This window comes from Gavialis gangeticus, unplaced genomic scaffold (assembly GCF_001723915.1).
Source record: "Gavialis gangeticus isolate Ggan-Ray unplaced genomic scaffold, GavGan_comp1, whole genome shotgun sequence".
NCBI classification, from domain to species: domain Eukaryota; kingdom Metazoa; phylum Chordata; order Crocodylia; family Gavialidae; genus Gavialis; species Gavialis gangeticus.
In genome coordinates this window covers 11,109,051-11,135,247 of record NW_017729001.1, presented here as the reverse complement: position 1 = coordinate 11,135,247, position 26,197 = coordinate 11,109,051, and the positions used below count along the sequence as shown (strand labels likewise).

At 47.5% G+C, this 26,197-nt stretch overlaps 2 protein-coding genes and 2 long non-coding RNA genes across 7 annotated transcripts in view; 1 reads left to right on the top strand and 3 right to left on the bottom strand.

The window, feature by feature from the left end:
• Positions 1-5,761: 5,761 nt before the first annotated feature.
• On the bottom strand, positions 5,762-9,694 carry LOC109290341 (hydroxysteroid 11-beta-dehydrogenase 1-like protein B). The gene is made up of 6 exons (XM_019506792.1): positions 9,601-9,694; positions 8,094-8,224; positions 7,569-7,680; positions 7,122-7,310; positions 6,316-6,459; positions 5,762-6,033 (listed from the first exon to the last, which is right to left on the bottom strand). The coding sequence occupies exons 1-6, from the start codon at positions 9,680-9,682 to the stop codon at positions 5,819-5,821; spliced, it is 873 nt and encodes a 290-aa protein (XP_019362337.1). The 5' UTR covers positions 9,683-9,694; the 3' UTR covers positions 5,762-5,818.
• Positions 9,695-10,680: 986 nt separating this feature from the next.
• On the top strand, positions 10,681-13,613 carry LOC109290344. The gene is made up of 2 exons (XR_002095580.1): positions 10,681-12,060; positions 12,470-13,613. It is a non-coding gene; the product is annotated as an uncharacterized LOC109290344 (long non-coding RNA).
• Positions 13,614-14,193: 580 nt separating this feature from the next.
• SIRT4 (sirtuin 4) lies at positions 14,194-24,629 on the bottom strand. 4 transcript variants are annotated; one of them, XM_019506790.1, is made up of 5 exons: positions 20,291-21,180; positions 19,114-19,619; positions 18,349-18,643; positions 16,898-17,099; positions 14,194-14,547 (listed from the first exon to the last, which is right to left on the bottom strand). In XM_019506790.1, exons 2-4 carry the CDS (start codon positions 19,611-19,613, stop codon positions 16,947-16,949), a joined length of 948 nt encoding a protein of 315 aa, XP_019362335.1. In that variant the 5' UTR covers positions 19,614-19,619; positions 20,291-21,180; the 3' UTR covers positions 14,194-14,547; positions 16,898-16,946. The 4 variants fall into 4 exon arrangements, with proteins under 4 accessions (XP_019362335.1, XP_019362333.1, XP_019362336.1 ...); XM_019506788.1 differs by lacking the exon at positions 14,194-14,547 and adding an exon at positions 24,577-24,629 and having other exon boundaries at positions 15,471-17,099; positions 20,291-20,405; XM_019506791.1 differs by lacking the exon at positions 14,194-14,547 and adding an exon at positions 15,471-16,692.
• Positions 24,630-25,659: 1,030 nt separating this feature from the next.
• Positions 25,660-26,197, bottom strand: part of LOC109290338 — a 28,816-nt gene continuing 28,278 nt past the window's right edge. Inside the window, exon 3 of the long non-coding RNA XR_002095577.1 lies at positions 25,660-25,717. This is a non-coding gene — a long non-coding RNA (uncharacterized LOC109290338). The remainder of the gene's footprint in view (positions 25,718-26,197) is intronic.

The following is a 26,197-nucleotide window of genomic DNA, read 5'->3' as shown; positions in this document are numbered from 1 at the left end:
GATTCAGCCAGGTGCTGGCACACAAAATTCACTCTTTCACAGCTCACAGAATCCCTGAAGAACGTCACATCTGGCTTCAGGATCCCACCACATTTGCTGCAGGCTGGGACGTGGAAATAATGCACCTGTTCCTGTGTGAGGAAGACATCCCCATCAGGGGCCACGCCATGTCCTTCAGGTGCCCATGTCGGATTCATGACTTCAAAGCGCTCTCGGAGCTCAGAGTGGGGGATGGGGGGTGGTGGTGATCTCCACAAACCAAGCAGAAAACTGTGAAGCACAAAATGCTCATCACCCCTGGGCTCCTGGGATTCAGGGGGGTCAGAGATTTTAAGACCAGGATGGATCATTATGCTTATCCTGTCTGACATTCTGCATATTACTGGTGAAAGGACTTACCCAGCTAAGTCTGTATTGAGTCCAAAAGTCCCACTGTAGACCTCACAAGTCTGGCCAAAGAGCAGAGCTGATTCAGTCTTCTGCCGGCCAGAAGGATGATAGAGAATTGTGTTTAAATAATCTATAAATATGCTCCTGGAAGTACCACCTGGTGTGAGCAGAAGGATTCTGTGCTATGGAGATCAGTAAGATCTGTGCTCTTGCTCTCACTTCTATCACGAGGTAATTCCTGATTCGGTTGAGATTCCAGTTACGGTCATTACAAAGAGCCTCTGGAAATGGGAAATGAAGCGTGAAAGTCAGGTTTGGAGGGGCCATGGCTACAGAGTAGGATCTGCTGTGGTGGAACCTGAGAGTTCTGCAACCTCCTGATGCCCTTCTAGCACAGAACATGTTTTCCTGGGACACAGGAAAGTAGTTCAAGCTTAATTACATGGTTACATTTTCATGGAATACCCTTAGGAGCCAATGATGCTGATGACACTTTGGCCTTTTATTTTGCCTTCCAGCAGAGAATCTCAAAACATTATGGGAAAGTTAATTACTTAAGGTGCACTCCGCAAAGACGGTCATGCAACAAGTCAGTGGCAGAGTCAGGCATAAGGATCAGGACTCCAGACTTAGTCTCATCTCACCAAGACAGCTTCACCTTTCCTCCTTAGCTGGCAGCTAATTCCCCTCTGACAGTGGGCAAACTTGGAGAGTTATGGAGATCATTCTTAACATGTTGTGATCATTCTATCAAGACAGCAAGACAAGAGAAGGGTGTGACTGGACTGAAGGCATGGTTTTAGTCTGGCTGGATTTGAGGCAGACAGCCTTCCTTTCTGGTGTATGTGCAAGGCATCAAGGGCAGCAGTAAGGAAGTGGTGGGGGGAGAATCACTGAGGTGTCAGGTTGGGGGTGGGGGTTGGATAAATATATTTCTCTAATATATAAATTAGCCCTGACACTATTAAAAAAATAATTGTGGCTGCAGCACGAAGGGCCCAGCAATGGTGAGGGAGAGGTGCCGGTCTCCCCCTCCCACCTGAGTACCAGCTTCTGCCTGGCCCCTGCTGTCACCGTTCAGCACAGGCAGGTGTATCTGCAGCAGGCATGGGGTGGGCTGGTGGCAGGGCTGTTCACACAGGTTTGGGCTGGACCACTCTGCTGGTCAAAATGATGTGTGCGATTAATGCAATTAAAAAAATTAATGCATTAATTTGTTTTTTGCATTAATTGCATAAATTTACTGTGATTAATTGATAGCCCTAATATAAATAGATAGTTATACATCATCAGACTTACCAGTCTTCAATACACTAAACACTGTTTCAAACCATACACCTGTTACAAGACGTGCTCCCACACACCCATATGTATTTCTTTCACAGTTATGTTTACACTGTCCTTTTATTTGTACCCCTGGTTGCTACATCTTAGCCCTTAGCTCATATCACTGTCATTGGTGTTTCCACTGCTGGTGTCATCTTTGTTGTCCTCATCGCTGTCACTCAACCCAGTCAACTCCTTTTCTTCTTTGTCACTGATCTCTTCCCTGCGAGGGGAGTCGGGTACAACACCCTGGTCCTGTCGGGAGGGGTACCTGGCTGCTTCCCAGGCAGGGATCATTGCTGTGTGACTCCCAATAGAGACCACTCCCTGTGTCTGGGTAGAGTGTGCCTACAGAACAAAGCCCTCGCCAACAGTCGGAGCAACTCTCCTGTCAGCCCTGCTCACTATGGAGGGTGCCCTGCCTGACCCTGGTCTCTGATGTGCAGAATGAAGAGAAATCACCCTGCTGTGTCATCTCTCCAAGACAGAGACCCTGCTGGTGGCCTTCTTCCAGGGGCACCTGTGGGAAGGAGAGAGCAGAGTCCCAGCCCTTGTACAGAGCCTGCATAGGCCAGGCTATAGAAGTGAGATGGCTTACACTCCCCCCAGAGCCATGCCGTGTGTTGGGTGCCTCCCCTGCAGGCAGGGCAGAGGGCAGGCAGTAGCAGGCCTTGCTCAGCCACTTCCCCATCAGGAGCTGGCTGCTGGGGGTCTCCTGGCCTGCAGGCCCCTTGCAGCAGGATAGAGGGTGCTAGGAGCAGGGGCCTGACGGAGAGAGGGAGGAGGGCTTCCAGCCTGCCCAGGAGAGAAGCAGAGAAAGGGCAGCGAGGAGGATGGGCGGACCTGTGGTGTGTGCAATAGAGCTAGCAGCCACCTGTGCTGCCTTGTGCCTGCTTCCAGGACCTGCCCTGCCCTGAGAAGCCCCACCCCCTCCTGTGACACAGACACATTGTCACACGCGCAGCTCCTGAGGGATTCATGGGCCCTGATTGGTCCCTCAGGGTTCAGGGCTCTGTAGGGAGTGAGTCCAGAAACTGCTGACCACCCCCCTGCATGAGACAGGGAGCTGGTGAGCTCCGCCCACAGCCACTGCCTGGATCCCCACCCCCTGCCTCACCCAGATGAGCCCCGCCCCCCAGCCTGTAGGTAGCTAAGTTCTCTTGCACGCCTCCCCTCAGCGCAATGCTCAGAGCTGCCTAAACCCCCCTTACTGGCTCCCCGACCCACCCCGTTCAGTCTGGCCAGGGCTGGGGGGCCCGGCTTCACTGCCCTTGGGCTGCCCCACGTGCCACCCATGCACCTGCAATACCACCTGTGAGGAGTGAAGTACTAGCTTGGGACCAGAATTCGAATCCCCTCATGAGGGCCCTGACTTATCCACCAGATCCCAGGTGGATTTTAGCTTTATTGTAATCGATCGTTGTAAGTATAAATGTTTACCTTGGTCAAAATGAATTTTCCCACTAATGGGAAATCATCATGGGAATAAGTTGCCATCATGCTGTGGAAAAAATACTTGTTTGCTTTTTTTTTAGCTGTCTCTTTGGTGGTGGGGAATGAAGGGTGGGACAGAAGTATTACAGAGGCTATCAGTGAACCCCTCCTTTTCCTGCAGTAAGGGATTGTTATGTTAAGGATAACTTGAGCACATTGTAGAGGCCTCCACCTTCGGTGTGACATTGGCTTTCCCTACGTGAACCCGATAGACAAGCTGAAGACATCTGATGTGTCTGTAGCTAAGCTGCAGCTTATAGAAGTCTGCATTTGTTTTAGGGCCCCAAGCCCCATTCTCATTTATATTCTGCAGGAGTTTCCTGACCAGTATAAAAGGTCATTGCTCTGATTCACGGCCCTTAACAACAGGACTGTGCTACACCACAGCTCTTCTTTGCTTTCCAGGGTTCGTAACAGGTTATGGGAAGCAGAGTGTAGTAGTAGTTTTGAGACTGATCTAACTTACACTGGAGCTAGGCAAAGCTATGTACACTACCAGAAAACCAGAAAGGTGTAGAAAGGCTACTAGAAGTTGCTTTGTCACCTCATATGCCTCCCTGCCCCAAATGCAGGAATGGATTGACCAGAAACACAAGTTCCTTATGCTGGGAGAGTGTTTGGGAATCTGGAGCCATACACAAGACACCACAGCCATAACAATTGGTATATGGGATGCTGAGGAGATAGTGATATGGTTTTATGACCTAGCAGCCCTGGGGGAGCATCAGGGGGAGACGAATTGCTGTAACTGTGGGGATCGCAGAGATGCAAGAGAAGGTGGCACAGTTGAAATGAGACATACAAGCAAACAGCTATGCTCAGGGTAATCCTTGTGTTTTAATCTCCCTTTAGGCCTGGGACCATGGTAGGAATTTTTCCTGCCAGACTTCTGGTTTCCTCTACTCTCTGACTGCTGATGCAGAAGAGGAAATGAAGCAGTGTTATGAGTGGATGCCTGTCCTTATTGGCAAAGGTTAAATCAGGGGCCTAAGCACTCTGTAGTGCTAATCTCTTGCACTACAGGCTTGAAGCATAGCATGCTTGACTCCGACTTTCATCTTTCTGATGCAGTTTTATGCCTGGTCACTCAGACACAATCCTAGTAAAAGAAGTTGTGGCATTTAGCTAGACTTTCTATAGTGCTTTTCATCTGTAGGTCTCAGAGTACTTAGCTGAAGTATGCAGAGTTATCACCTTGATTATGTTGGAGGAAACAGGCCCAGGGAGGTAAAATTGTTTTCTTAGTGTCATAGACTGGGTTGATAGCAGAGTTGGAGACCATGCCCAAGTTTCTTGAATCCAACTATATGGTGCTCTGGTCCCTGGACAACACAGCTTCCCCAGTTTGCTTCACTGTCCTTGGCCAAAGTTTTCCCTCTTCTTCCCATGGAGCTATTGTGTGCCCATCCACCACCCTCTTACCCCAAAGCTGGCGGCTGTTTAGGCATTTTTAGGTGCTTGGTTTGCAGATCACTTCAAAATCTTGAGAACAAAAATATATACAAAAGTTGAGTATTTTGTTGGCTAATTAGCCTGCTTCTACTTGGATTGACATCTCTATTCCAGCACATTTCAGAGCAGGTTTCTGCATGGAGACCAGCTGGGCAGGAGCCATGCAGGGAGGGTACATAGCTGGGTGGGAGCTTCTCTGGGGCCAGGATTTTGGGGTAGTGACAAAGTAGGGCCATGTTGGCTGTGGGTCTTGGCTCTGCCCCAGCCTCACCTCCCTCTTCCCCCCCAAAGTTCTCATGGCCTCTCTTCCAGCTACAGGGTCTCCTGGCCCTGCCTGCCTGGCTGTCTCTCTTCCAGCTGCAGCCTCATCCCAACTACCTGGCCACATACCCTGCCTGTGCAGGTCCCACCCCCCAGGGGTGCGTGTGGGGTGCATAAGCCAGGGTGCCCAGGCAGTGGGGCTGGGTTTGGCAGCAGCAGCCAGAAAGAGGTGCTTCACCAGGGGCTACCAGGAAATGGAGTCTGCCATGGGCCCGATCCAGCCAGTGGGCTGGACTTTGTCCCTTTGTCCCTGCTCCAGAGAGATGTGATTATAGGAGCTGCAGGTATACATGTTGTGTGCAAGAGAAGGGAAGAGAGAGGGAGTGGGAGAGAGAGAGGAAATCAGAGGGGAGAGGGAATTTCTTCCCTCTTTACTCTGATCTGATTATCAGTCAGGAGTCCTCAGGCTTACACAGAAGCCTTTATCACTGCCAGTTGTGAACTACCTAGTCAGAATAGTAGTGAAAGGACAGCCCATGGGCAGGGGAGAGCACCCTGTAGCCCCACTCTAGCTTCTCGTGCATGGGACTGTAGGTTAAGATTTTTTACAATGAGGTACCTTAGGCTGGGCTGGGGAGTTTCACTCCAGCTAGAAAAGAAGCTCTACATGACAGGGTGCTCAGATGCTATATACATGAGTGAATGGTACAGCTGAGTCTGACCACTCTGCCCAGCCTGGGCTATATTTTGGGGCCAACTAGAGAAATCTGAGCTCTGCCAATAACTGTATCCCGTTTGAAAGGACTGTGTCCAGAGACTGAATTCCAGCCTCTGAATGTGTCTTGCCATATTTTCCTTTTATTTCAATCCTTTTGGACATGCAATGCCCTGAAGCTTAGAGGATATTCTCCAGAATATAGAATTGGTCCAGCAGCTTTTCTACCAGGCCTGGCATCCAGTCTCTCAGCAGCAGCAAAGGCTGGAGGCTCCAATAAGGATAGACAACCTCCCGGTGTCGTAGTACACCAGCCCGCACCACTTCCTGGGCACACTCCTCCTTGGGATTTGCTGTCATCGTTATTTTGTCAGCAAAAGCATTCACAGCATTTTCTGAAGTAAAGTGAACAAGTATCAGAGGGTGATCTCTCTTCTGTCCTTTTCCCAGAGTAAAGAGGGATGCAGTGCAAGTGGCTGAGCTACAGGAGGCAGCTCTTGAGACTTTGCACTAATGCTAAAACTGCTTTCAGTACATCTTTTGACCTCCTATATATTCCTTATATGTTCTCTTGCCCTTGGCCCTGGAGTGATATTATTTCCCTCCTGCATTACTTATTATACCCTAATGGCTGTACATCTGTCCAGAAAAGAAGTTACAGCATATTATTCTTTTACCTGTGTCAATATATCCCAGCACAGCAATTGTGATTGAGAGATTGATCTGCTGAAGGTGCAGCTCCCTGCGTAATGAGCTGTAGAATCCTTCCAGAGCAAACTTGGCCACACTGTATGAGAGGGAAAATGGGTCTCCAATGCGACCTGCGAGTAAAAGCAATAGAAAAGAGAGTGTTTTTCCAAGAAAATGATTAATTTAAAAACTGTTATTGGCAAGGTTAGGCAGTTGAGAACAAACTGGAGTCTCTCCTGCATATATCCGTGTAAATACTATTCAGATTATTTTTCTGTTTCGTATCTGATGAACTAAGTGAAAAAGGTTTCCTATTACAAGATGCACCAGTTCTACCAGCTCTTGCTGGGCTTCTGTCAGACCTCATAGCTTATGAGAGCTGGACCATGTTAGGACCTGGGAGAAGGCCGCCCAAGGGGTCTGATGCTGTGGTCAGCAGTGTTGATGAGTTGTTTGGTGGCATTTTGCTATGATGTACACTACTCTGACTATCCCAGCAGAGATGGCTGCATTTCATTGGTAGGTGAGCAATCCCAGTGAACAGTTTTAGATCAGTTTGTAAAGAGCATTTGGAAGACTAATTTAGAGAAGAGTCACAGTGATGCCTCCTTAGTCACCAAGGAGTTAACAGAGCTTCCCTGGAACTGATAGCCCTTGGGACAGGCAGGAAAAGAGAACAGTTTTTCCTGCGAAGTGGAAACAATGATATCCCTAGTATGGTTAGGCATGGAGCCAGTTTGACTTGGAGTAGTGCAGGGTGGGTAATCCACTGGCAGGGAGCAGCTTTCCTTACCACTCATAGAGGAGATGACAATGATACTGCCCTGAGACTCCTTCAGCATAGTCATAGCTGAAGCAGTCAGCTGGACATAGCTCAGAAAGTTGACAGTCATGGAGCTGGTCATTTCTGTCATATCTCCCTGAAATGGACCAAATGAGTCAATTCCTCCAACATGGTTCAAAACCAGGTAGTCAAGGCCTCCTGGAAAAGAAAAGGAAACATAGATTCAGAAGGGAGCATATGGATCCGTTTTGGGGTCAGGATGGCTGGGATACAGTAGTCTTCCCTCTATTCTTCAAGACACCACGCTGTCCTCTCAGTGCTGCAACCTCCCTTGTGCAAGGGAGAAGTGTTTCAGGAAAAGGCAATGCAGAGGGCAGGTGTCAGTGACCCAACAGAGGTCCCACTTCCCATTTTTCAGAGGACAGTTGTATTTTGCTATGAACCTGGAAAGCATACCTAGTTTGCTTCCAGCTTCTTCAATGACTCCCTGGGCTGAACTCAAGTTGTTCATGTCGGCCACAACATACCTGGCAGAACTTGCCCCCAGTTCCAAGCACTTCTTTGCCACCTGGAGAGAAAAGAGCAGCCTTCAGCACAGCTGCAAACTACACATGGAAGCTGTTTTATGGTACAGCCATTTGCTGTACTACACATGGAAGCTGTTCTATCGTGCAGCCATTTGCTTCAGTTGGACCCTGATCAAGGATGAGCCTGGAGCTCATTTAACATGACAAGGAAGAACTAACTGTATATGAGGAGTTACACTGGGCAGGAGAACAAAGAGGTGATGGTCTACAGCAGTATGCTTAAGGCCAAATCCTGGGCTTAAGCGTACACACACAGCTCCTAGGGAGGCCATAGTTTCTAATGGGGTAGCCACTCCAGTGCCCTTTGGTGCTGGGATGGAAAATGATGTTTAAAAGGAACCCAGAAGTTCTGTTTCTTCTCCCACTTCGGGTTGCATTCCCTTGGGGTTCTCACCTCCTTGAGTTGCTTCTCCCTCCGAGCGGTGATGATCAGGTGGGCTCCCATCCGGGCAAACTCATAGGCTATTTGTTCCCCAATCCCAGTGCTTGAACCTGTGACCAGCACATGCTTCCCTTGCACCATATCTGGAGGTTTAAGAGACTCATGTCAGGAATTTTGCTCCCTTCCCAGTACTGTGAGCATTGGTGCTGTCATAGCATCTTAGAGAACCCCAGATCATTCAGCACTGAGTTCTGATTGTTTATATCTGACAAACAGAAGAGAAAAAGGGCTTCTTTGTATGTAAAATGGGAGGAATGTTCCCTTCTTCCTCCAAGAGGGGTCAAAAGTGTCACTTTGTAAAATACTGAGAGCTAACAAAAACCTTTTAAAACTGGGTAGTAGTAGCCCCTTAGATGCCCTAGGAGCTATTGGTCTTCTGTGTAATTGGACAAATTAGGAGGGGATGGACCCATTGCCTCATTCTGTTCTGTGGCCAGTGCAGAATAAGCTATGTCTACTGAAGTCCAGTTCAGGCTACCTTTAAATGTCAAAGTGGCAGGGTTTCAAACACTTTCCTTGGGAGACTTTTCCACTGGCTATTGCACACCCTGCCTTCCTGGTTTTGCCTGACACTGGCTTGCAAGAAGGATGCCTGCCAATGGATCTGTGAGCATATGAAGTCCCAGACTGATGGGTCTGGGATGGGGGATGCTTGCCGGTTGTAACACCATACATAGTGTTTGGAACAATTGTGTTTTGCCTGCTCAATCAGTATGGTTTTTGGAATGACTGCATTCTACTCAATATGATTTGGAAATGACTTGGCTAATTTGACCTGGAATATGGAATATATTATTAAAATAATACAGGGAGGGTTTTCCAAATCTATCACTTCTGTGACAGTTCCCAGTCCGCAGAGGCAGCTCAAGGCAAGCACCAAAACTCTGGTCCCCCCTGTCTTTTAGAAAGAGAGATGTTCTTACTTCCCTTCTGCTCAGGTTCTCCATCCTCTGGAAGAGTTATCTCAGACCCCTCCAACTTGCTGAACAAGAAATCAGTCCGTCCTTTGACACTGAGGGAAATTTGCTTGTTGCAGTCATAAGATTACTTTTCCTTACCAAAGTCTTTTGCTTCTCCTTTGTTGCTAAGGTCATCACCAGACTGAGCCACCAACCGACCCCCTGCTTTTTTTTTGTTCTGTTTTACGCTAATGCTTTTTGCTTTCATTTTCCATTTTAAAATTTCTTTTAAGAGACAATTACCCTAGGTCCAGCTGAGTTTTAGAATGTTTCTTTATTACATTTGGCCACAGACAACAGTCACTAAACAGGGGTTATTTCTTGCCTTGATATGAAACGGTGAAAGCACCATGAAAGAAGATTTACCCATGTCCAGATTTCAGCTGAGATTTTGGCATGCAGCATGGGATCTGACCCATAGATCCATAGTGGGGAGTCAGCCCCAACCTCTCTCTGTACCTAGAGTGTGAATTTCCTGGAGTCTCTCCAGTTTTACTTACCTGCAGATAGAGTTTCTTGGCTGTAGAAATAATATGCACACAGGCCAATGAGGACAGGGACAAGAAGCCTGACTGCAGCCATTGTGTTGATTTTCTGCAGCAACACCAACGTCAATCATTAAACACAACAGGCCCCATCATGCCAAATGATAAGCAAGTGAGGGTCATAAGCTGATTTTTCCTAAAAGGCTTATGGGGGAATGGGGCGTTGCCTCCCTCCTGGCAGCAGCCAGTACTAGACTATGAGTTCTTTGGAGCAGGGACTCGAGTGTTCCACCCAGTTTCAACTCGTGCTGTGCAGCATGTACGGTGACATCTTCTCAGTGCTGCACCCAGCTGATCTGGCCCAACTCACACCACAGGTATCACTGGTGTGTCACTGGAAAAGCCAGTCACCCCTCTTTGGGGTGGGAGAACAGATTTAGGAAACTGTTGAAGGACTAAAGCAGCTGCTCAAATTTTCCACTTTGTGTCAGCATAAACATTTCAAGGGAACTGGGGGCAGGCAAGACACAACAGATGGATCCCAGCTTGCGGGATGTTTTCTTTTTAATCCAAAACTCTTTGCTGTGGGGCTTTCCTCTCCCCTTGATCAGGGTGGGTGTAACAGAGTAAGGGACAAGAAGGTTCTGCACCCATCCCTTGCCTTCCCCCCACATTCCCAGGGAGGAACAGAGAGACTGCCGGTTGCCAGGTGGGAAAGAAAACCTGGCCCCGAGTAGAACTAAGGGAAGCCCCAGGGGAATACACTTACCTGAGGGGCCGCTGACTGTCAGCGGGTGAAGAATCCAAGAGATTGGCTGCCGGGGCCCCAGGAGGGAGATAAGCAGCAGCTGTGGAGACCAGAAGGGAGGAGAGGGAAGAAGATAGAAAAGCTGCTAGGCTGCAACACTGCTGGATGGGGGTAAGAGGAGTGCAAACAGTCCTGCTCTTTTGCTGTGTCTGTTTCTGTTGTAAGTCTGGTGAACTGTGGAGGGGGTGTAGGGTGCTCTGCTCAGACAACAAGGCGATCGCACTTGCAAGTCTGACCAGCCCTTAAGGGGACAGGCCCTAATTTTGAACTGTGTTTCAACTGTAATTCTTAAGCATGAATCCTACCTATAAAGGGACTACATGCCATTATGGTGAACTGCCTGTTCTGTAATCATGAACTCAGCATCAAGTCACGGCAGGCAAGCAGACACCAGAGGCAGCGACATCCCTTGGCCAATATCGGTCCAGGGAGTGCCCAGTCACGTGCATCTCCCCTGACCCTGCCACAGTGAGACTGAATCTTGCCATGTATGTGGACATCTCTGCCTGTAGTCTTTTGGAAATGATGCCCTCTAACTACAATAAATTTCAATGGTGCAGCAAAATACTGGGGCTGGATATTTTTTTTAAATAATTGTACCCTTATGAAATGTCATTGGCTGCCCTGTGGTTTAATATTGGACTGGCAAAATAAGAGCTTCTGGTTGTCCTTCAAACCACTTACACTCCTGTCTTTCTAGGGGATCAGGGCATGCAGGTTGCAGAGTGAGGTGTGCAAGGGTGCATGTATACATCTAGCTTGGGATTCTTGCCAAGAGAAAAGGTCCCAGCAGTAGCTGAGCTGCAGGCAGTAGGATTGGTGGATAAACAGTGTTGATGTTTCCCTATGAATTTTAATTATCAAGAGGAGTGTCACTACATTAGATTGAAACCAAACAAATCTGAAAATAAAGCTGTTTTGCTTTGAGTATGGATGCTCGCCAGCAGCATCCAAAAGACTAGTTTCCTTCCCTTTCAGAGGGAGACTCTTTGAGCCATGAGCAATTTGGCATTTTAAAAGAAAAAAATCCTCACTGAATGTATGTGGGATGAAAAATGTTAGGTTGGCAAGGGCATAAGGTGAAGTCCTCTGTCAACAGATTCTCCATCTCACAGTGTATCCCCCTAGTCTGGAAGGACAGATGCTTGGGGTGAAGAAGTTCAGTTTCCAAAGTCTCCTGGCTGAGACAGCTAACAGGCAGCTGTGGTGATATGGACATCCACCCACTCATACCTGAGGCATTTAATTAATGTAGACCACAAAAATCTCCCAAGGGCTGGTTTGTTTCAGTCACCACTGACCTGGGCTGCATTGGACCAAGTCACATAGAGGTGAAAGGCTCCATGTACCACCCACCACTGAACTGGGAGGGCTTGATTTCTAAATAGACCCAAAATACAAATAGCCATAATCTGCCCAGCCTGCCTCTCTGAGCCATGCAATCTTAGCAGAGACCTTACAGGTGTGGGTTAGAAATGCTCTGATGGTTTTTCTTTCTTGCTGCAATGGCTGTGGAAGTGTGATGTTCAAGGCACACAGCTGGGAAGCATCAGGCTCTGGTGTGCAGTTTCTGTTCCTTCCACACCAGTGCTTTGCAGTCTGCTTCTGCTCCCAAGGTCACCATGCCCAGAGTCTTTGGCCCTTTCCCACAACTTATGAACAAGCAGGTTTGTACCTGGCTCTTCTGCTCATGTGTTCCTGGGGATTCCAATCTTGCCATATCTTCCAGACAGGCAAATCCTGGAGTCTCAATGCTGAAGCATGTTATCTGGGGTTGCAGGCCTTTCTAAGGTGGGGCAAGTCTGATAGTAGACATTGACATAGGTGCCACTGACCGGAGTCGGAGCCAAATCTATCTCTGCTGCTCCAACCTCACCCTTCCCAGCAGAGATGCTCTGGGAACAAAGGCAGGAATAATCATTGTAATGGAGATCATGGCTCCCCCAGCCCAGCTTCAGCAGCCTATTCCACACTGGAGGGGATGAGACAGCAGTGCTGGGGGTTGGTTTTTGCAAGCCGACTTGTAAAGAAACAGTTCTTGTGGTGCTCTCTAATGAGTGCTTTTATTTCTGATAGCTGAGTGGAGCTACAGCTTCAAACAATGACCTGAAGTATCAGTGGGCTGGTGTGTCAACAATGAACCAGAAAAGGTGTGAGGGTCTGATGTACTGGGGAAGGTCAGGTCTGGAAAGGTAACAACGCAAGGTTGTTAGGTGGTATGTCTCTTTCCTCATTGCTGACAGGGGGGCTAGAAAGAGAACCTGTGATGAAAGGAGAGCAGGTGCCTGTCCAGTATGACTTGAATATGCATTTGATTTACTCCAGGCCTGTAATGCTGCTCCTCCTGCTGCCAGGTCTTCGGTGCAAGGTTCTTCTTTTTTGCCTCCTATATAATTTTTACATCTCCCCTCCCCTCAAGTTTCCTTGTTCTTATTGAACCCAGCTAAACAACAGATCATCTCCTTTACTGAACTCCATGTCTTCCAACAGTATGATTGATCTGCATCCTATAGTGCTGTACCCTGGGGCCTTCTACACCTCCCTCCAGACTGGCAATCACATCAATAAGATGAGGCACACCAGCTTCTTAAGGTAGGTCTTATGACAGTTACCCACCACGTCAGGGCTGATACCTGTGTTCTCTCTTTGGGTTGCATGGAGTGCTTACAAAAGTTACAGAAGGTCACCTCGATCATGCTGTAAGATGTTTGTGCTTTACACAAAGTGTTTAAAGTTAGTGTCATCAAAGCTAACAGACGTTCAGTGTTTGATGGTGGGGACTGAGTGCCTCCATGCACTGGCAAAGGCTAAGAAGCCAGCCAGCTCAATCGCTGCCCCTCTGCCCCCTTTACCCCTCCTCTGCCAGCTGGCTGCAAAGAACCAGCCAGGGTTCATTCCCCCATGTCAGGGGGCAGTGTGAAGGCAGCCTGGGGGTTGTGTCTCCTCTCTGCTGGTGCCATGGGGCACTGGCGACCTTCTCTTAATGGAGGGGGGGGGCATCCCCACCCTTGATCACTGCACACCTGCTCCACCTCCCTTGCCTGCAGGCTGGCTGCACAGAAAAGAGATTAGAGCATGACACACAGCCCTGGTAGGAAATATACAAGTTTCCTAAGGCACTCTAATTTATACTTGGATACTTGCTGGTAGCAGGGCCACATATGTTTTTTCAACAATTCAAAGGATTCAGAACTGATCTGGCTAATTTGACCTGGAACACGATACATTTTCCAAAATATATTTTAAAAAAAATGTTTGTATAGAGTAATATTACATAGTGAAATTTGCTCACAGGGGACATGTCTGCGCAAGATATTTACTGTGGAGTAGACTAATTAGCTCTGTAGTAAACATCTCAGTGTCTACATGTGATGGGCTATAAGACTGGAGTAAGCTAATAAACTCTGCAGTTTTTTACTCTGCAGCACTGCACATGTAGACACTGATGCAGCTGGCTGGGCCCTAAAGGTGCTTCAGTGAGGGGGCTGCCTGCCGGCTATAGCCCTGCACTAGAGCACCCTCATGCTCCAGCCAGCTCCCCACAGCATGTTGAGCTGGGTCGGAGCAGCCCCAGGATGGCAGGCTGAGCCCCCGAACTCTCTACCAGCTGGGGCTGCTCTGACGCAGCTCAACTTGCTGTGGTCCTGGATACAAATCAAACAGTGTACCTGGGAGCAATAAACTCTGGTGCAATAAGTTCTGGAGTTTATTGCTTTGAATTAGTTGCACACCCAGAGACATATTTTTTACTGTTCCTGTATATGTGCATGTATATAATGTAAACCATTGGAGGACTGGTGTAGTTTTGCCTTATTTATCATTACTCTGAGGAGTGCTTTGACTGTGCTCGTAAATACTCATAGTTGTAATGAAAGAGAGGCAGGTTGGGGGCAGGAGGATGGATTCTTCTTTCAGGGGGTCTTTGTGGGGAATATTTTCTTATTCTAGGCCTCTTGGCAACAGTCCCACATCTTCCCAAAAAGCAGGCCCTTCTGGCACAAAATCTGCAGCCTCTGTTTTTAACATGCCCATACTGGGCATTGGAGATTACATGGATAATGAGAAACCTGGCCCAGGCTCTCTGCTACTTGAATAAAAATTCCATGCGAGGGACTTGGTTGCACGGAGGATGCTGCTGTGTAGAAGTCTTAGCCCTGAAATAAGAGAAACTCTATGTGAATGGCTTGGGAAGCTTTGCCAAGCAGGACAATTCTATTATTCTATCTCTAGCCTATTACCTGTGAGCTTTCTCTACCCCCAGGCAGCAAGGATATCCATAACTCATTGCAAAGTATGAATCCCCCTCCACCTTGTACATGAAATTAACTTGCTTCCATGACATGTATAGCAGGATCTCTTGATGAAATGAGGTTTTGATAAAGCATCCTGCAGCCATTTTTAAACATGCAGGTACTTAATACATGTGACGGTGAGGTGTTTTAAGTACAGCGCCTGTCCAGGAACGTATGTTGGCAGCCAAAGTGTCTAAATAGTATCAAACATATGGGTTTTAACTATAAAACTGTCCTGGGCTAGATTTGAATCCATGTCTGAGCAGGAAAAGGCGCTGTATCTTAAAGACAGCCCTCCACCATTTTTGCTACTTAGAGAGACTATGCTCTTTCAGTGAGTGATCCCAGCAATCTTGCTCATCTCCAATTGTTATTAATTTCAAAACATTACACATTAACATGGGAAACTCTACCCTACAAGATAGGAACAGGCCATTTTAATCTGCATTCCAAGTGCAATCCCTAGAACTAATTTGCAAGTATTCCTACCTTCTAATCTAACCACAGTGAAGTATGTTATGATGAGAGACTGACAAGTGTTTGTTTAACAGAGGCAGATCTTCTCACAATAGGAGGCTATTATTAGGGGTGGGGATACCTTGTTATGGTCTATGTAGGCAGGAGACTCTCTGTTTAGGGTGGTCTCTTGCACAGATGCCATTATCCTTCTCTCTTACTTCATCTAGTGTTTATAATTGTAGCCTGAATTCCTCAAATGGGGTATGAAACAGCTTTGCCCTTGACTGACTCATGAGAAAGAGAAATTCCAAAGCCAGCAACACCAATCTTGTAAAAGATTCTTTTAATGTAATTACCCATTGAATCATATTCCCTCCAAAGTGCATACTGAAGGGGATGGAGTTAAATTAGAAGCAGCTTTTGTCAGATTGATTCAGTAAAACTCTAGCAGCATCCCAGCCCTTTTGTTTAAAAAAATATGTGAATGTAGTTGCTGAATTGGAGAGCGTCCCCTTCTGGCCTAGACGTGCCCAGCCCATTCCCTGATGGCAGGAAGAGATATGTTATTCTGGTCACCTGCCCTTCACAGTCATCTGTCTCTGGAAAGCAGCTACTTTTACCAGGTTTAGTTCAGCTTCTCTAATGAAAGAGAATCTTTCCCCTTAGATATTCCTCCCAATTCAGAGAGAACAGCAAAACCGGTTCATAACATTTTCCCAGGCCCCCCTCTCTCACCTACTGACTTTACATTCCCCACCTGCCAAACACCCACAACCCCTTTCCAATCCGTCATATCCTTTCACTAAACTGTCCTTCTCCCACTTTCCTCCAGGTGACAATTGTAAGAGAAGTGTTGGGGTTTTGATACACAAAAGATACACTTTCCAATGAAGGCAGCGCAGAGGCACAGTCTACATGGACAAGGAAAGGAGAAGAACCTCATGGGAGATGTTTCCTGTTGGAGACTGCGCTCAGTGCAGGAAACCCATCCGACTGAAATGTGTAAAGGCTTGCTGCCCTCTGCTGGGCCATCAAGGAATGAACCTTGGGTGTCACCTCTGACCCCTCTTGGGTTGAAATATCTTCTGTTAAGATATGCTGGGTCAATGGAACCTGCAGGTATGTAGGTCCAGATCTGCTTTATAGAGGGAATTTGACACATTAAAAATCAGGATCCTGATTAGCTGTTCTCAGTCCCATGGGGTAGTGTCTGCTCTGCCACTAGAAGTCACAGTGGCTCAAGGGACCTGGGTAAGACATTGTAAAAAGAATCCTGATGCAAAGGTTAATCACTGTTCTGACCAGCTACTCTGGGATTCTCCTGCTACTCCCCTAAGGGCTTTCTGCTGACACCCTTGTTAGAGTAAGAGTCTGACTGAAACTCCAAGGGACCATAAAACTACAAAGAGTGAAGTCTAGCACACAAGGAGCCTGGTACCGAACATTCTCAAACTCAAAAGAATCAAGAGGAATAATATTTGCTCAGCACCTCAGCTGAAGTTCACTGTAGGCAGCCAGTCTATCCCACCAGGATTAAGTCAGTTAGATCTGAAACAGTGCAACCAGGTGTTGGCAGCTGTTACTGGTACATCTTTCTTGTCCACTGATCTCAGTCTGTCCTGCCAAGACAGGTCGGCAGTTGATGCCTCTCTGTACTAGAATCATTCTTCTGTTCAGTGGGTGAGATTGACCACCATGCTGCAGGATCTCACAGTCAAAGCTGTAATCTGTTTACTCGCCATGCAAAAATTACCTAGTTTTGTTGGGTGTGGGCGCCTCCCTTGTGGGGATTGGAACCTGGATCACTGCAGGGCAATCAAAGGCAGCAACTCCCCACAGCGGGAATTCAGCTTCAAGGATGCCAAGTGATCTGACCTTGTGGGCCCAATGTTCAGTATTGCAATTGGGAGCTTCTTCTCATGGGCAGCAAGAGCAAACCTGTAACCAGAGTACACCTGCAGGGACACAAGGAAGCAAAGTGAAGTGCACCAAGTAAGAGCAAAAGAAAGTACCAATCCACTCCTCAGGGCTGCTGTCCAGGGGGTGATAGCAGGATAGTTCCATGCAGCTTGTTCATACAAATTGTTCTTCATTCAAGCACCAGCTACACAGGATGGAAGCAGCAGCTTCTCAGCTCCAAATAGGGGAAGGATTTAAATACTGTGAAAAATGTACAGAAATACAAACCTTCCCCCTTCAATCTGTTGTTGCATAATTTTCTTGGCCAGTTGCTACTGGTTATCACAGGTGCTTGGTCAAATGCTTTCAGCTGCATAGCCTATGTGCTCTGCCCAACTGGTTCTGCAAGTGAAGTCCCATGATAAACCTGAGAGACTATGGTCATGCTTAGGATACTGATTCAGGGCTCCTGAAACCCTAAGGATCACAGGCTTGGTTTTATCCCATCAGATGAGTTTTTCTTAAGGTGTATTTTAGCATTTTATAATACACCTTTTATCTGGAAACCAACCACTTAAACTGATCCTCAGACATCCTGGTTAATGACAGGCCCAGAGTCAGGATAGATAACAGCAGAGGCAAGAGATGGCTACAGAAGAAAAGAGATGGAGAAGCAAAAATGGGATGTAGTCAACAAAGCTGTTCTATATACCTTGTGAAGACTTTCTACTCCCTCCTATTCCTCCATGTTCTTCAACAGGCTAATGAGGAGTTAACTGGCAACATGAGCTGAACCTGTAGAGCACCCACTCTTACATCAGCATCCAGCAAGTCTCTAGCACAGAGATTTACTGATACTAGAGACAAAGGCCCAAATCCTCCATGGAATGTAGGTACTTGCCTCTCACAGAGTTCATCCTGCCATTCCTATAGTATTAGTGAGTGAGAGGAATAAAATCCACACCATAAAATCCAGAAGAAAACCTGTGGTGGTGGGTAAGAGGGATTTTGTAACACTCAAGGGGCCCCAGCACTCCTAGTGTTTCACACATGGCTGTAATGAGTGGTCTCCATACTATAAGAGAGACTTACCCTAACACAGAGAAGCATCTTGCAGGGACCCTGAAGGGAATGCAGTGAAGTCAGACTGTAGAAATAAAACAGCAAAATACAAGGAGGCTCTGGAGAGACAGTGAACCAGGATACCAAGGGTGGTAGGGGACCAGAGATGATGGATCAGAAACCATTGTGGAGACAGTAGCAAACAACAAATGGGAATTTAACATGGGAGAGCTGCTCAATTACCTGCAAAGAGGATCCTACCACCAGCACAGAATCTGATTCAGCCAGGCGCTGGCGCACAAAATCCACTCTTTCACGGCTCACAGAATCCCCAAAGAATGTCACATCTGGCTTCAGGATCCCACCACATTTGCTGCAGGCTGGGACGCGGAAATAACGCACCTGGTCCTCTGTGAGGAAGACATCCCCATCAGGTGCCACACCATGTCCTTCAGCTGTCCACATGGGATTCATGGCTTCAAAGCGTTCCTGAAGCTCAGAACGGGGGGTTTGATCTCCACAACCCAAGCAGAAAACTCTGAAACACAAAGTGCTTATTTCCATTTGGCTCCTGGGATTCAAGGGTTAAGAAATGTTAAGACCAGGATGGATCATTATGCTCATCCTATTTGACATCCTGCATATTACTGGTGAAACGACCTCACCCAGGTATTTCTGTATCAAGTCCAAAAGTCTCAGTATGGACTCCACAAGTCTGGCCAAAGAGTAGAGGTGATTCAGTCTTCTGCTGGCCAGAAGGATGATAGAGAATTGTGTTCATATAATTTATAAATATGCTCCTGAAAGTACCACCCGGTGTGAGCAGAAGGATTCTGTGCTATGGAGAGATCAGTAAGAGGTCTGTTTTGTGGTCTTGCCCCCACCCCTTTCATGAGGTAACAGGGCACATCCACATTATTCCCTTATTTGCTGCTCTTATTAACACTGCACCCATGTATTAGCCACCCTGTCACCCATAACAAGGCCATCCTGAACCCCATAGAGTACCTGTGTGTGCATCCATGCAGCTCTGTCATCTGCTGACTTCCAGCCTTGCTATGCAGGGCATCCACATTCTGGGTCACCAGCCAGTGGAGTTTTCCTAGGCTCTCCCAATTCCTTAAGGCCTGGTGTGCTGCATTAGGCTGGTGAGAGGAGAACTTGGGCCAGCCTACAAAGTTCCTTGCCCAATACCTCTGACGGGCACTGGCACTGTGAACAAAGTCGGCATGCTGGATGGGCCGCCTGTCTGTCCTGGCATAAAGTCCAACTACCTCCGAGCGATAGTCAGGGATTCCTGATTCAGTTGAGATTCCAGCTCCAGTCATTACAAAGAGCCTCTGGGAATGGGAAATGAAGCGCTGCAGCTCCTCCACTTCTGTGGGATCTGGAGGAGAGCTGGCTGGCACGAAAGTCAGGTTTGGAGAGGTCTTGGCTACAGAATAGGATCTGCTGTGGTGGAACCTGAGAGTTCTGCAACCTCCTGATGCCCTTCCAGCACAGAACATGTTTTCCTGGGACACAAGAAAGTAGTTCAAGCTTAATTACAGGGTTACAGTTTCATGGGATACCCTGAGGAACCAATGAAGCTGATGACACTTTGGCCTTTTATTTGGCCTTCCAGCAGAGAATCTCAAAACATTATGGGAAAGTTAATTACTTAAGGTGCACTCTGCAAAGACGGTCATGCAACAAGTCAGTGGCAGAGTCAGGCATAAGGATCAGGACTCCTGACTTAGTCTCATCTCGCCAAGGCGGCCTCACCTTTCCTCCTTAGCTGGAAGCTAATTCCCCTCTGACAGTGGGCAAACTTGGAGAGTTATGGAGATCATTCTTAACATGTTGTGATCATTCTATCAAGACAGCAAGGCAAGAGAAGGGTGTGACTGGACTGAAGGCATGGTTTTAGTCTGGCTGGATTTGAGGCAGACAGCCTTCCTTTCCGGTGTATGTGCAAAGCATCAAGGGCAGCAGTAAGGAACTGGGGGGAGAGAATCACTGAGGTGTCAGGTACAACATTCTTGTCCTGCCAGGGGTGGCAGGGTGGGAACCTGGCTGTATCCCCAGCAGGGATCATTGCTGTGTGACTCCCAATGCAGACCACTCCCTGTGTCTGGGTAGAGTGTGCCCACAGAACAAAGCCCTCACCAACAGTCGGAGCAACTCTCCTGTCAGCCCTGCTCACTATGGAGGGTGCCCTGCCTGACCCTGGTCTCTGATGTGCAGAATGAAGAGAAATCACCCTGCTGTGTCATCTCTCCAAGACAGAGACCCTGCTGGTGGCCTTCTTCCAGGGGCACCTGTGGGAAGGAGAGAGCAGAGTCCCAGCCCTTGTACAGAGCCTGCATAGGGCAGGCTATAGAAGTGAGATGGCCTACACTCCCCCCAGAGCCATGCCGTGTGTTGGGTGCCTCCCCTGCAGGCAGGGCAGAGGGCAGGCAGTAGCAGGCCTTGCTCAGCCACTTCCCCATCAGGAGCTGGCTGCTGGGGGTCTCCTGGCCTGCAGGCCCCTTGCAGCAGGATAGAGGGTGCTAGGAGCAGGGGCCTGATGGAGAGAGGGAGGAGGGCTTCCAGCCTGCCCAGGAGAGAAGCAGAGAAAGGGCAGTGAGGAGGTAGGGGTGGTTTGAAATTGTTGGGGGGCATGATGGGGTTTTCTGGAGTGGGCAGCATCACAGAGCTGGGGCATGGGAGGGGATGCTGAGTGGAGCAGTGCTTACTGGCCCAGGGGATGGCAGAGATGCAAGGAGAAAAATTTATGCAGCTTGTTTCTGAAGGGATTTTTATGCGCTTGGAAGTCTCTGGCATACTAGTAAAGAACAGCAGGAAGAACAAGCGGAGATACCATGATCTTTAGCAGGTGGCTTTCCCAGTGGTGATACCATCTTTATGTTTTTAGCTCAAGTGGTTTTACTGACCTGGCAGGGGAGATCCCCTTCTTCTTGCCTTGAATGACTTGGTGTAGTTGAGGGTGGAGACCTGTCCATTGCACTGCAGGCAGGCAGGCTGCCCTGTGAGAGTTTACTATAGCCTCCCAATGGGAGGATCTCAGCTGTGCAGTCTATGGTGACGGGGGATTGCTCTCAGGCTTTCCCTTTAGTGCTCCTTCAGCCTTTTTGGCTAGAGGCAGGTGAAACTAGGGGGCATCTGAACTCCAAGGCCTCTGGGCTTGGTGCTTGTATGTAGGATGCCTGCTGTGGATTTGGGAGTATCTGAAGCTCTAAGCTGAGGAGTGGGAGGTAGGATATTTGCCACTGGTAGCACTACACAGACTTGAACTATTGAGCTCTGCTCAGTTGATAGGATTTGGAACTGATTTGACAACATTAATTTAACCGCCCCACCCTCCCAACCCCCAAAAACCAAAAAACAACCAAAACCAAAAAAACCCCAACAGTGTGAAGAACAGTGGAAGGGGTGAGCTGCCTGGGCCAGGGAGCCTGACTCTGGTCACTTGTGTGGGCTCTGGGAATCAGAGGAAGGACATGAACCCGAAGTAGAAAATGTGTAAGTGTTAATGGTCCCTCAGAAATCTGTCTGTAGCTTGGTGCTTAGGGCTTTACACAGGAGCCTGTAGCCAGGCACAGGCACAGATGTATCATATCTCTGTGCCCTGGCTCCCTTCTTCTGAGGTGAGCTCAGCATTAATCTGCCCTTGGCACAGATAAGTGAGGCTACAGGAGGGATGCAGCCTCTGGAGCCAGGCCCCATGCTGGATGATGCCACCTTATAGAGGTGAGCGTCATTCAGCCTCCTGCCACTCAGGACCTGGCTGCTGTGGTCTCCAGGCCTGCAGGCCCCTTGGAGCAGGATGGAGGGAGCTGGGAAGGGAGATGTTGCCTTGCTTAATTTAAGCCACGAATTTTTGTAGGCAATAACCTACTTCATCAGGTGCTATGAAAGCTCATGCTTCTTTGAACCAGTTTGTCTTGAAGGTGCTGCCCTGTCTTGCCTTCTTCCTGACTTGAGACTAACTCAGCTCCCCACTTTCTGCCTTGTCCGAGAGTCCCATTTTGGAGCTTGCACGGCTCCAAGCACCTCCGCTGCACTCAAGTGCCTGCAGGGTGAGGTAGGGGCTGTGCAGCAGTTTTGAAGATGCTGCTGCCAGATGATTTAGGTACCTAAACTCTAAAGAAGCAGGCAGGCACCAAAATACTTTTGAGAATCTGGGCCTGAAGTGGCCAGGCCTGTTTGAAAATCTCATTGGAAGTGCCTAAGTCATATTTGAAAATAGGTCTTAGCCACTTAAACCACCTTGGCTCCCGTTCTTTGAGGTATTTAGATATTTAACTTGCACTGATTTCAACCAATGTTAGGTGCCTAGCTAAGGGTCTGGGTCTTAATACCTTGCTATACAAAATGGAGCCCTGCATCAATAACTTTTAAAAATCAGCCTTTTGCTCTAGAATACTACGGTACAAGACTGATTCTAGCAGCAAACACTGCATTCAGCTTGAATAATCTCCACCTCGCATGCATGTGCCTCTTCTAAGGGATATCGTTTCTTGGACACAGCATTTCTTTGTAGACATCGCCTCTGGTTTTGGTCAAAATTTTACACTTATAATTAACTGTCTACAGGAAACTACAGATATAAATATTAGTGGCTAGACATCTCATAACCTGGCTTGTGAGTGTATAACTTGTATTGCCATCTGAAGTGGCTGGCAGGTCCAAAACTATGGGTTCAGTTCCCTAAAGTATACAGCCAAGTTTTGTTGGAGCCTGACTGGAATCAGATCCAGAGCACTCCCCCCTCGTGCTCGAATGAATTAGAATAAAATTATCCATATGCTAAAATATCAACCTAACCTTGTTCCAAAATCTGTCTTTCCTTTACAGTCCCAAAGCCTGGCCCAATATACAATTGTGAAATTCATCAGATAAAATCTAATCAGTGGAGACTATAATTAATAAACAAAGATTTGTGAGAAAAATGTGTGCACTTTCTTTCTTGAGAGTTTTAATTTTGGGGGGAAATTAAAAGAAGTTGATCAGGTTTCCAAATATTTCAGTTTCCTTTGAGAGGTCAATTGTCCATGACTAGTATTCTCCAAAGGCCGCTGAAATAAATTGATGCCATTTAAATTAAATTGCTTTCATTGATTGAATTTTCCCATTCCTTTCTCTTCTAGATTATCATTGAAAGACATCTCTGGAAAAATATTATCAGGAGAGACTTTAATAAAGAGAGGATAGTCGACTGTACTATGAGGAGAATAAGACTGTTCCAGGCACAATGAATGGCTTGGAAGAAGAAAGGCAGATGAGCAAAAAAAGGTACCCAGGAATGAGAGAGGAGCAAGGAGAGGTAGAAGTACAGGTGGAGGATGGTGAGCAACTTTGTGGTGCTCTGAGGACAAGGACCAGGAGCTTGATCTAGAAAAACAATGAAAGAGAATGGAAGGCAGTGAAGGTGCCTTTAAAAAGTACTGAGGAAGTCAGATCAGTGAGAGAGGATAGTGGTTTGTGCAGAAACATTTTAAACATTAGAAGGGTGGGAGCTGAGAGGCAGGGAGTTACGGTATAGTACTTGTGAGAGTAGGTGGTTTGTAGCAAAAACAGAGAGGAAGGATAGGTTAAGATCACATGTAGTCCCTGTGCTTGAAGGCTCAGGTCAAGCGTAGTGCCTGTTCTTAACCTGGTAGGGGAAATACCATGTATCTGTGTCCATGAAGGCACTTTTCCTAAAGCGTACCTGGAGATAATTGCTTTTCTGGTGTGGTTCAGTATCTGCTGAGGTTAAGCTCACTTTATGGAAATGGGAGCAAGCTCCTCCCTAGCTTGCTCCGAGGGCCTTATGGCTAAGGGCCAGCAAAAATCGGGGGCATTCGACCCCCAAGCCTCCGGGCTTGGGCCTGCAAGTAGGATGCCTGCCAAAGGATCTGGAAACATCTGAAGCCCCAGGTGTGGGTGGAGGATGTTTGCCAGTAGTCAGGCCACTTATGGTTCTGGACTCTTGGATTTGGAATTAGTTTTGGCTAATTTGGCCTGGGATACATAACATTAAAAAGGGATAAATGTGAGTGATATAAACGATGAAAAAGTGACAGGCAGTACAGAGGGAAGGAGAGGAAGACAGAGGTTTGCTTGTAAAAAGGGTGTTTAATTTTAAATTTTGATTTTGCATCTGAGTACTTCCCACTATATAAAGGAAAATAATTACCCATGTAACTTATAAGCAAGACTTAAAACTAGGGTTCTGTGTTTCCCCAGGGGTATAAAAAAAAGAAAACAACCCCCCACCTCTACCACTAACATTTACCACATTCCCAACGTTCACAAAGAGAGCAAACTGGGCTTAAGGCAAAAAGGAGCTGAATCTACAATTAACTCTGCCGAAGAATTCAGTACTAGAGTTTGGCATTTCCAAGACCCTATTTCAGTAATAATCCACAAAACAAGCACCGAACTAAGCACATAACCCAAAATCAGCAGGGACCAGGGACAATGAGTAAACATTTGCAAGCATACCTCTCAGGAACACTGATCTCCAGAAAAATGACGCTGGCTGCACAAAACAGACTTCTGGGAAATGCAGTTCACAAAACAAGAGTTGCACAGGAAGACTACAAGTCCCACAATCTTCCAGAGCATAACACACTGAAAACCAAAATGCCCAGGTTGCCGCAGTTAAATCCTAGCTTTTCCTATTGTGCATAGGAATAATTCAAACAAGCATGGCATGCCTGTAATAAGCACTTACTTAATTACTATTGATTTTAGTATTACCATTGATTTTAGAGACCTAGTGCTTTGCTTAGTTTCATTACATAAAAATAGCACACTATAATATCTTAAGAGCAGACATGCAAAGCAGAGAACAGGGTAGAGGTGAGTGGTTTACAAAAAGACTAGAGGAGAGAAACTGACTAATAATAGAGTCAGCGATTGATTAATTTGCGGGGAAAAGGCCACTGTGCCTCCAGTGTCCAACCAGCTGAGAGTTGAAAGGGTTTTTTTCTACTGCTCCTGGCTGCTGGTCTTCAGCAAGACGGAATCCCCAGTAGGGAAACTGCCAAATGCAGCATGGACAAGGCTCACCCTATACTGGCAGGGCTCACCCTATACTGAGGAGTGCCTAAAACTGGGTTGGGTCACATGACTAGGGCTGTAGTGAATTTGTAATTGCCTGATTTTTGTGGAAACTGAAGTTGGCTAGGCCAAGCTTAACATAAGAAAGAATATCTGCCTGGCTGTGGATGAGCTTGAGGACCTGAAGTCCTGGGGGGTCTCAGTCCCCTGTGAGGGGGTCAAGATCCTTGGGGTGGAGCTTGACCCTGAGCTGAGTGGAAGGATGGTCTGGGTGAAGGAGGTCGAAGTGAAGCAGAGGTTGCATCTGTGGCACAAGTACTCCCTCTGCATGCAGGATGTACATGGCACTCATGAAGGTGGTGTTGCTACCAATGCTTCTGTACACCGCACCGGTCTGCCCTCCACCCAAGTGTGTCACCTGCAGAATCCAGAGAGCCATGTGCATCTTCTTCGGGGGATCCAGAATGGAGACGGTGGCAAGGAAGACCCTATACAGAGAAACGGGCCAGGGGGAGGAAGATACCAGACATCCACCTGTTCCTGTGGGCACAATACACAAGCTGGATCTGCAAGCTGGCATCTGGGCCAGAGTTCAAAACAGCATGTCTTGTCAACTATTTTACAGGTCACCTCCTGAGACCGTGGGGGGTGTACACTCTAGCCAGAGGGAGACTGTGCACCATGGATCTAGTGTGCTGAAGGATTTCTGGAGCAAGTACAGGCTACAGAAGGAAACCCCAGCGACCATGTCCAACCACAGGAAGATACAAAAGGCAGTAAGAGACAGAGATGGGCTATTGACCATGGGCCTGCTCCCTGATGATGACCACTGACCATCTAGGACCAGATCTTTCACAAAGGCCTAAGGAAAGACCACAGAGACTTGAACTGGCTCATGGCATACTCCCAGTGAAGGCATGGAGGCACAGAGCGAGATGAGAGTCTAGACCTAGCTGCTTCAGGGAAAGCTGCCAATCTGTGAATGAGACCACTGACCACCTCTTTTGGCTCTTCCCTTATGCTAAGGGAGTGTGGAAAAACGTAAGCTGGTTCCTGGAGG